General features: G+C 37.8%; 1 protein-coding gene across 1 annotated transcript; it reads left to right on the forward strand.

Annotated features, from left to right (window-relative positions):
- Positions 1 to 7,442: 7,442 nt before the first annotated feature.
- Positions 7,443 to 8,472, forward strand: LOC104810529. The gene is made up of 3 exons (XM_010536869.1): positions 7,443 to 7,684; positions 7,769 to 7,909; positions 8,175 to 8,472. The coding sequence occupies exons 1-3, from the start codon at positions 7,511 to 7,513 to the stop codon at positions 8,343 to 8,345; spliced, it is 486 nt and encodes a 161-aa protein (XP_010535171.1). The 5' UTR covers positions 7,443 to 7,510; the 3' UTR covers positions 8,346 to 8,472.
- The last annotated feature ends 3,040 nt before the right edge of the window (positions 8,473 to 11,512 follow it).

An 11,512-nucleotide genomic window follows, 5' to 3' on the forward strand; every position in this document is an offset into this window, starting at 1 on the left:
TCACATTGGATGTGATTGACATTAGATGTCTACCTAAATAGCGTAAGGCTGAGTGTAACAACTCATTCTTATATGAAATACGGATCTTAGTCCCATATAGAAAATTATTGTAGGGTTAATTTTCTGTATGGGAATATAGCTTGTATATGCATCTATGTTGTCATTGATTGATGATGGACTAGCTGGTAGTAGATCATTGATAGAATCTGCATGTAGATGTGTTTTCGTTCTATTTTGTCTTTTTCTGTAGGATATACCGTCGACCGGTAGTATACCGAAGTTGACGATGCGATCTGTCCTCATGAAGGATAAACCTCTTACCACGGCTTCTAGATCGATCATTGATGCTTATTGGAAGCATGTGATGATGATCTGGACAAGTCTAGCTTAATATTTGGAAATGTGACTTCGAAATTGCGTAAGCAATTAGAGGACATGGATGATTCTTTGATAGTTGATCAGTAGAATGCGTCATTCCAAAAGAAAGTTGAGACCCACGGAAAGAGTAATATGGTAATTGTTGGAAAGAGTTCCAGCAAAAGGAAGTGTTCCAAGAGCAAGGGCAAGAGAAAAGTGACAAGCGTTGTCATTGAACCTAAGCCTAAGTCCAAAAAGGAAGAGAGTTATTTCTATCATGCTGTTGGGCATTGGTACAGAAATTGTAGACTCTACCTGGAAGATCAAAAGAAGAATAAGCTTATAGAAGCATCGACTTCTGGTGTCTTCATTATAGAGGCTAACTTGTTTACTTACACATCGTGGGTATTGGATACCAGAAGTGCCTCGCACATTTGTGGAAATGTGCAAGGGTTGCGAGGAAGTAGACAGTTGGCAAAAGAAGAAGTAGATCTCCACGTTAGGAATGGAGCAAAGGTTGTTGCATTAGCCATAGGGACTTACGATCTAACTTTACCTTCTAGACATGTATTGGAGTTGCATGATTGCTTTCATGTTCCTGCCGTCAGCAAGAACATTATGTCGATTTCATGCTTAGACTCGGATGGTTTCAGATTTGTTATTGAGAACAAATGTCTGTCCATTTATAGAGGTAATTTGGTAAAGGTTACCAGTTTAATGGCATTTATGTTTTGGATGACGAACTGTCAAGATACAGGTCTATCTATAACGTTTGTACCAAACGGTTAAAGCCGAACGACTTAAACCCAACCTTCCTCTGGCATTGTCGTCTAGGCCATATAAACGAGAAACACATTCAGAAGCTTCATCATGAACGTCTTCTGGATTCATTTGTCTTTGAATCTCTTGAATCTTGCGAGTCTTGTTTGATGGGAAAGATGACAAAGCATCCTTTCAAAGGGAAAGGACATAGAGCGACAGAGTTATTGGCTCTCATACATAGTGATGTATGCAGACCAATGAGTTGTCCTGCTAGAGGAGGTTATCTGTATTTCGTTACGTTCACTGATGATTTCTGTTGATACGGTTATGTCTATTTGATGAGACATAAGTCTGAAACACTTGAAATGTTCAAGGCTTTCAGAAACGAAGTACACAACCAGCTTGGCAAGACGATCAAGACACTTCGATCCGATCGTGGTGGCGAGTATATGAGCCAAGAGTTCTCTGACTATCTGGTTGATTGTGGTATTGTATCACAATTAACTTCTCTTGGAATGCCATAGTGGAACGGTGTGTCTGAATTGAGGAACCGAACACTGTTAGACATGGTTCGGTCGATGATGAGTCAGACAGATCTTCTGAAGTCCTTTTGGGGCTATGCTTTAAAGACCGCTGCGTATCTGCTGAACATGAGTCCCAACGAAGTCGGCTGAAACGACGCCATATGAGATATGGACGGGGAAGCGTCCCGCGCTGTCGTTTGTAAGAATTTGGGGTAGCGACGCTTATTTGAAGCGTCAGATGACTGATAAGTTATCCTCCAAATCTGATAAGTGTTTATTTGTAGGCTACCCTAAAAGAAGTTCAACCTGTTTCACTGCCGGTTGTGACTCAACCTTTGACGAGTGAACCTCGGAGATCAGGCAGGATTCGCCAAGAGCCAACGAGATATGGATTTCTCGTGACTGGGAATGAGGAACTCATGTTATTAGAACATGACGAGCCTACCACATACCCAGAGGCTATGGCGAATCCGGATTCCGAGAAATGGCCCGAGGCTATGAAGTCCGAGATGCAATCCATGTCAGACAACCAAGTATGGACTCTGGTTTAGGCATCTGAAGGGATAAAACCCATCGGATGCTAGTAGATCTTCAAGAAGAAGACCGACATGGATGGCAACGTGCACACATATAAGGCACGACTTGTGGCGAAAGGATTTCATCAGATTAATGGTATTGATTATGATGAGACCTCTTCGCCCGTAGTTATGCTGAAGTCCATCAGGATCCTACTTGTCATAGCCGCATATTACGACTATGAGATATAGCAAATGGATGTCAAGACCGCGTTTTTTAACGGGAACTTGACCGAGGATGTGTAGATGACACAACCCGAAGATTTTGTCGATCCAAGGAACCCGGGGAAGGTGTGCAAGTTTCAGAGATCCATTTATGGACTAAAGCGGGCTTCGAGGAGCTGGAATCTTCGTTTTGATGAGACAATCAAAAGGTTTGGTTTCTCATAGAACGAAGACGAGCCATGTGTTTACAAGAAGGTTAGTGGGAGCACAGTAGTATTTTTAGTGTTGTACGTGGATGACATTCTCCTTATAGGCAATGACGCTCCTACTTGCAAGACGTTAAGTCTTGTCTAGGAACGCAGTTTTCTATGAAGGACCTAGGAGAAGCGGCCTATATTTTGGGCATCAAGATCTATAGAGATAGATCGAGGCGTCTTCTAAGATTGTGTCAAAGTACCTACATCGATAAGGTCTTGAAGCGGTTCAAGATGCAAGATTCCAAGAAAGGAACCTTACCGATGAGCAGTGGCATAATTCTCTGCAAGAGTTAGTGTCCTACGACACCTGATGAGCGAGAACGCATGGATCGGATTCCATATGCTTCGGCAATTGGATCCATCATGTATGACATGCTTTGTACTCGACCGGATGTATCCTACGCGTTGAGCATTACGAGTAGATACCAGTCAGATCCAAGTGAGTCAGGTTACCTTGTTCAAGGTGAAGGAATTCCACGATGCAGTGGCCTTAATTCTGCCTCCGGTAGTACTTATGCTCGAACTTTGTCCAGAATTCTTCCCACGAGAACTGGTGTCCTGCGGGAGCCTCACGTACGACTCCCTCCCACCAATGGCGAGTCAAGCCAGCCAGATGATGGATCGCTATCTCTGTACGATAATACAACGGGTACCGAATGTAGTCAAAGTGATGAGTGATCCAGATAAGCCAATCTGTTACTGCCTTCCGGGTTAAGAGAACCCTTAAACTCTAGAGTATCCAGGGCTCGGAGTTCCTTGATAAATGGCAAGTAGTCCACTACCACTTGCTCTGAAAACCTCGAAGAGAGAGGCATCGGTGGTGGTGGTGGCAAACTTCCCTCCGGCATTGCCGTAGGTGGTGCTACAGGCGGTGGCGGTGGTGGTGGCATACAACCTCATACAAACTGCCAAAAGTTCCCCTGAAACATTGCGAACTGACGTCGCAATTCCTCCATGTCATTATTCGGCGGAGGTGCCCTTGGTCCTTCAGGTCGTTGTGTAGGTGAAACACGTCGTAGAGGCATAGCTACTGCAGACAAGAAACTTTACTTAGTTTCGGGACCTGGTGATCATGCTTAAATTTTGTAAAATCTTTTAAAAATTATTTCTTCCCATTCTCAAAACCAGTGAAAATACGAGCATATTCTTTCTCCGTGGAAAGAACTGCTATGATACCAAAAGTTGTGACGCCCGTAACTCGTATCCGCATTACGAGTTGCTTCACATGGACGGCTAAAATAAAAACTCAATTCCAAAAAATCAGCGGAAATTTAAAACTTTTCTTTTTTAGAGTTAGCGGAAGGAAAACATTCATACATACGTATATGATACATTATTCCAGTTATAATTATACATAAACGAGTGGTAGCGTTAACATTATTACAAACCGTAAAAGTCTACCACCGATATAATACAAACATATAGCAATATTTATAATATATATATATATATTATATAAATATGTAATACGGGTTAACGCTAGAGCTATTATCTCAGGTAGATGAAGAGAGTGGGTTAACGTATGAGTTGACGTTATTGAAATTAAACGATACGGATTAATGCGAGAGTTGGTACCAAGGTACAAGTTGACATTAGAGTCGGCGCCAGACTCTTGGGAATACAGATAATGCATAAGTTGGCATTCACCGAGAGACAGAGAATAAATGATGCGAGTTAATGCATGAGTTGGCATCATGAAAATTAACTGATGCGAGTTAACGCGTGAGTTGACATAATGAAAATTAAGCATGCAGATTAATGCGAGAGTTGGCATGGTTAACTAGATGACGTGGATTAACGTGTGAGTTGGCATCATCAGAACTAAATGGTATGGGTTAACACTTGAGTTGGTACCAGGACGCGGCTTGACGCTAGAGTCGACGTCAGACTCTCGGGAATATAGGTTAACGCGTGAGTTGGTATTCGTGAGAGTCAAAGATTAGTGTCGGGCGTGCGGATTAACGCGTGAATTGGCATGGGTGCGGGTTAATGCATGAGTTGGCTCCAATTCCAAGAGACTTGATATTACCTAATGAACTAGTGAAGGTTAACGCATGAGTTAGCACTAGATCATTCGGTTGCACGTAGAAAACTATATATATATATATATAATTGGGTAAATACATACCATAATGTTGGATTCACTTGATAGTGATGAATGAATTATTAAACGTCGTGATTTATTATACATTTAATTGACTTATTTTCAAAAGATGTGATTCAAAGACCCCAACTATATTTTAGAAACTAATTAGAGTGTTCTCATTGAGTTTAAAAGCTCATCCCTTTCTTTTCCACTTTTCAGATTCCTAGACATGAACTTTTATCTTAGAATAAGTAATATCGTCTATGGATCTCCAGATGTTGATTTTGTTTTGTTTTATTTTATTTTATCTTATCAGAATTTGTGATGAATTATTTTGATGAGATGCGTTGAGTGATTATTTTGATTATTATGAATCGAGTTATGAGTATTTTGTTAAAATATTTTTATATATGGTATTAATTTTTCTTCCGATATTTTCAAACGTTTTGTTTTGGTAATTTTATTAAATAAATAATTAAAATAATCGGTGTTATTTTATGAAAGTGGTTTCGGTTCATTTCACATATATAACACCAATTGTCATTCATGCATTCCTCTATCCACCAAAATATTAGACGGTATATGCATGCATGCATATCTAATTGTTATAGAAAATATCAAACAAAAATCCTTAATTTTGATTTACAATATTTTTTAGGATACGATTCTATATAATAAAAAAATTCATATCCCAAAAGGATTGATGACGTTTTAATAATATAAATAGACGATAGCATTCGCATCCCTTTCACATTGAAAAAATTGATATATTTTTTCATGTTTTCAGTAATAGAGATAATATCTCGAAATAATTGTGCATATTACATATTTTTCATCTCTTTCTTTTTTCTATACGTTTTCAAGTTTCAATATTGTAGATGGATTCTCGTGGGACAATGATTCACCAAAGAACCGAAATATCAAAAGAATAATCTTTTATCTTTTTTGACTTTTTGGTAAATCATTGATCCAACAAGAATCCAAATTTACATTGATCATTGAAGAACTAATTAATGGCATGGACCGGCAATATCTTTTTCTGGTCGAGATCCGACATCGGTTAGGCTCTCCATGTTCTTTTCTTTGCCGCAACAAAGAAACTCTATATATATCATATGTCGTACATGTCATACCATCTAATGTCTAAAACTACCATTGGATTGAATGCATTCATATCCCAATTTTCGTCTAGAATGTATGAGGCATTTTAGATTCACTCTATAATTATGTTTTACACGGTAATTTTACAGATTTTACATAAAGATATAAGATTTTATCTTTCCTTGATCGTCTTTATACCGTTTTTTCGTCTTCATACTTCATATTTTGTAGCCCTTCAGGACCTACTAGGCGAGGTCACTCTTCGCCTCCACATTCTAAACGAGCCTCTCCACCTCCAAGGTAATCTTCTAGACTCCTGAGTTATATACATACATTCAAGCATGTAATTTTTGTGTATTGATTCACGATATGACTCTCCATCATAGGACCACTCCATCAATTCATCTCTATGTACATCGCACACATAGGTCAATCCAAATGAGTCATACGAAAGGATCTTATATATATCTCTTATTCATATGCATCGCACATACGGACCCGTCCAAGCGAGTCGTACGAGAAGACCGTGCAACTCATACAAGTACTTCACACGTAATGATGGATGTCTGTAATCCAAGTACATCATATGCGAGTCTATTGGTGTGATTAAAATTTTATAGTTTCTTCATAAATCTGATCATATTTTTAACTAAATTTTATAAATGCCCCCATAAAAAATTATGTTTATTATATGAAAAATAAATTTTGACCCCAATTAAAAGTTTTGCTAGGTCCGCTACTGTATGCGAGGATTAAATATGTTCATCATATAACTCTCCATCGTTAACTGATATCACATCTCTCGAAATCTGAATCACACGTCTAATTAATCCAATCCAAACGCCAATCCCTAAATATTTTATTTAACTTTTCATGATTAAAAAAATTTATTAACTTCTTCCTTATAAATTTCCATGTAAATATTTATGGTCCAATATTTTATTTATTTTGTGTTAACTATATTATAACCACTCAATAACAATTTTTTCTAACAAAAAAATAATAAATAAGGATAACATATTTGGTTTCTAAACCTATCAAACATTGAGAATATACACCACTATTGTGTTATTTAAAGTTTAGAAGTATCAAATACTCAAGCTATTTTTTTCCGATATTTTATCAATATTTTTTATTCATTATTAGTTTCCATATTTATGATCTTATATGATAAAGTTTTATATATTGTGAAGATCATGGTTTAGAGAGATTAAATTTTCATCTCATAAAGATCAAACTCTACAAAATCTGTTTTCATCATGAATGTGAAAATCTTATTCTCATCATATTTCTTTGTCCAGTCCTGGCTTTGCTTCTATGAGCAATTCGGTTTAATCCGGTCTGAGAAAACCGTACCACAAAACTAACCGTATCATTTTGGTTTTATTTTGGGGGATCAGTTGATTTCTTTACGATAAAATATTATAAACAAATCTAAATATAATCTTAGTTCAGATTTTGTTCGGATTCATATTCAATCTGAAATTTTGATCAGATCATTTTTTTATCTAATGAGGTAAAAATCCACGAAACAAAAAAAAAAAGTGTCCTTTTTTATCCAAAGTTATAAAAAAAATATATAATTATATTTAAAACCAAATTGGAAAAGAAAATGGAAACTGCGTGTCTATACATTTCGTGTTTAGCCGAACACATAAGGGTCAACAAAAAACCGTGTGGATAATGGCGGAAGAAGAGGAAGAATCGACCGTCACGAAAACGACGTCGTATCTTCGAGCAGCGGCCGAAGGAAGAGGAATCAGCCACGTGGAGAGTTTGATCCTCCATGGCCTGGAGATCGTTCATGTCGGACGAGGAATCCTTCGTTGTAACATGCTCCTCACGGATCGCGTCTCCGTAGATTCTTCGATCTTAATCGATTTTTTTCTGATTCCATCGGATTTTTTTTGTGTGTGAGTAAATCTGCCGATTTATTCTCAGGACGGCGCCGGAAATTGGAGCGTCGGAGCGAGGGCGGCGGCGATGGATACGATCGGCGCCGTCGCCGTGTACTCCGACGGCGACGGGGTCTTCTCGTCCGTTGATTTCAACTGCTCCTTCTATTCGACGGCCAAGATTCAGGTTTGACTCCCTTGTCTTTTAATTTTTTCTGCGGAGTTTGTCTCCTTGATTTTTATATTTTGTTCTGATACAAAATATTTTCTATATTTTTAATCAGATGGAAAATGGTGATTCTACTTTTAACATGGATTTATCTTGTATATAAACTCATATCTAAAATATTATACGAGATATAATATTATTACCAACTATTTATTGATTTAGTAAAAAAAAGAAATTATAATCAGTTTTAAAAATGGAAAAAAAATTGAATTAAAAATTGCAGGAGGAAGTGGAGATGGAAGCGAAAGTGGTAGGGAGGAATGGAAGTCTGAAATCAGCCAAAATCGAAATTAGAAGAAAAGGCAATGGAGATTTGGTGGCAATGGGAAGACTGTGGATGACGAAATTTAGCCTCAACTTCAAGAGCAAAGCCTCTTATCTAAGCAAGCTTTGAATAATCAAACCCCAATTTTCTTTATATTATAATCTTATTATTTTCTTATAAAATTGGTATCACCGTACATAACATTTGTTGCTCGAGTTATTCATCCAAGAATTATGATCGAATTATCCAAAATAAATATGATGAATTTTCAATTTCGTGGTAATAAGTTTCTGCAATGGAGGTAGGCAAAATTACTCAATTTTCAAAGATTCTAATAATTTGGATTTCAAATTCATGTTTATATATCGTAATTATTTAAATCGAATTTAGATTCGAATTTTATCGATTATAGTCGAATTCAACTTTTTTTTTAAAATATAATAAAATTATTATATTCATTAAAACTGATAAAATTAGTTTTAGTGTTTTTTTTAGTGAATTGGGCTCTAAATTGAGTAGATATCAAATCTTAATACGGAAGGTATTCAGATACAGATTCGAATAACTAATTAATTAATAACAGGATAATATAATTTTCTCTTGTTCCACCTATATTTTTTTAGAAAAAATTTTCATAAATGTAAAAAAAAAAGTCTTTGTATTCTATACTTCTACTATTGTAATCTTTGTATTCTATACTTTTTAATTTAAAATGATCATCATACCCTTCTATATTAATATAACATGCAGATTTTCTGTATTTATAAAAAAAAAACATTTGCATAAATTTGGTTTTCCTCCACATATATAAAAAAACACTTATATGGATTTTGTTTTCTTATATAAGTATAGAAAAACACTTGTATGGGTTTCGTGAAAAAATACTTGCACGTTAGCAGGTGCGACAAGTGCTGTAGTTGACCTACCGCAAGCCGTAGGTACCGAAGATGACCTGCCACAGGCCGCAGGTCATCTGGCAGACCGTATGTCATCTGCCGTAGGCTGTAGATCATTTATCGCAGAGCGTAGGTCATTTTTCACAGACGGCAGGTCATCTTCTACAGTTTTCTTTTACAGACATTTCATCAAACACCTTATGTACATACAAAAAAAAATGATCAGAATATAACAGAAAAAGAAATCAACTAGAAGAGTATTTGAATAGATTAAACAAACTGTAAGAAATAGAGGAGATAAAAAAAATGTTGGAGAAAAAATAAGATCAAATAGCAAAACGTTTCGATTTGTAAAAGATAGATTGTCACAAAAAATACTTGCATGAATTTCATTTTCCTCCGTATACATGAAAAAACACTTATATTGATTTTGCTTTCTTATATAAGTATAGAAAAACACTTCCATGAATTTCGTGAAAAAACAATTGCACGTTAGCAGGTGCGATATGTGTCGTAGGTGACCTACCGAAAGCCATAGGTGCCGAAGATGACCTGCCGCAGGCCGCAGGTCATCTAACAGACAGTAGGTCATCTGTCGTAGGCTATAGATCATTTACCATAGAACGTAGGTCATTTTTCACAGATGGCATGTCATCTTCTACAGTTTTCTTTTACAGACATTTAATCAAACACCTTATGTGCATACAAAAAAAAAAAAAGATCAGAATATCACTGAAAAAGAAATCAACCAGAAGAGTATTTGAATAGATTAAATAAACTGTAAGAAATAGAGGAGATAGAGAAAATGTTGGAGAAAATATAAGATCAAATAATTGTTGGGTTCCGTCGCTACGGGTTCCTAGCATGCGATCTCATCGCTCTAGGGTTTGGTTCCTAGGTTTCATGCAACGGAAGAAAAAGATCTAATCCTAGCCAAAAGTCACACAAAACCAATTGTGCAATAACCCGAAAGAACGTGTATATCACCGTGGGATTCGAATACTTACCTCGTTCTATCAAGATCTGGAAGTATCAATCGATCCAGGGCCTGTTTTAATCACCTAGAATTGAAAGCACAACTCCTCTACACGTATCTACACCGGCGGGATGAATTCCAACACCTTGGAACGTATCTGCTAGGATTTGTGAAGAGAAAACGACGTCTTTGACTTGGAATCTATATTCCGGTGTTTAGAACTCAAGAGAAAGCTTCTCCAAAGCTCTAGGAAGGTCTAGGACGTCTGAGGATTATTCCTTAGGGTTTGTGGTGGCTCCCCTCATTAATTAGGATTGCCCAAAACCCTAAAACGCGAAATAGGAAACTGTCCCGTAAGTCGGATCATTCGGTCCAGGTACGGAACGGACGGTCTGACCTTCTACGCAGAACGAACGGTCCGTTACTCTACGCAGAACAGACGGTCTGCACGCCTGGACCGGACGGTCTGGTGCTTGCGGAACGTTCGGTCCATTCTTCAGCGGAACGGACGGACTAACATGGCTGGACCGTCCGGTCAAGGCCTGGACCGGACGGTCTGGCCGTCTGGAATCCTTCCAGCTCGTTCTATGGTTCCTTTCTCGCGTCATTTTCTTCACTTGTGATTCATCCCTAATGGTGTGTGATCCTGTAAGCCCATTCGAAGTGGTAGTGGCTTCGGAAACCCTTTCCCGAACCACAAGTCATGGTTAGCCTCTAGCAAGACGCCATTACCACCCACCTAGAATAGAGTTAGAGGTGATCTAACAAAGCCAGCAATAGTTCGAGTTCTGATCCTTTGTCTCACGATGTCGTATGTTGAACAAGGGCATGGTATGAGCCACCCTTCAAGTTTAACCGCTTACTCGTCTAGGCAAATCGACTGATAAAATAGATGTACCTTCATCTATAGCGTGGCCACACATTTTCACAGTCCGATTTCCACGAGGGGTCCAGCGACATCTCTCCTGTTAAGGAGGTGACAAGTCCCGTATTGCATGTCTACTACCTCCATATGATTCGTGAACGTATCTGATCAACGCCGTTATAATCATCGGGTTAAAGAGACGTTTTGATGAGGACATTGGAAGCACGACGGAACAAAATGGGAGTAACGTGGATCACATAAGTTTTCCGGATGGACCCATGACGAGATCAAAGACGAAGAAGCTACAAGCTGCTCTAAATGGGCTCTTTCTTGAATGTTTGGGCCATGAACACATGGAAAATAACATTGACCCAAGTCATACACAAGTCCAGCCCATTTTCAACATGATATCAAGTGAAAAAAACCCAAAATGAAGGCCCAAAAGTTGCAGCCCAAGTCCATGACGAAAATGACAAAAAAAATCTGCATTTTGAGTCTTCAATGTTGCTTACAATCTACTCTAGTCAAAGTCCAACACTATTATGACTTTGTTTTCCAA

The sequence above is a fragment of the Tarenaya hassleriana genome, unplaced genomic scaffold (genome assembly GCF_000463585.1).
Source record: "Tarenaya hassleriana unplaced genomic scaffold, ASM46358v1 Cleome18, whole genome shotgun sequence".
NCBI lineage: Eukaryota > Viridiplantae > Streptophyta > Magnoliopsida > Brassicales > Cleomaceae > Tarenaya > Tarenaya hassleriana.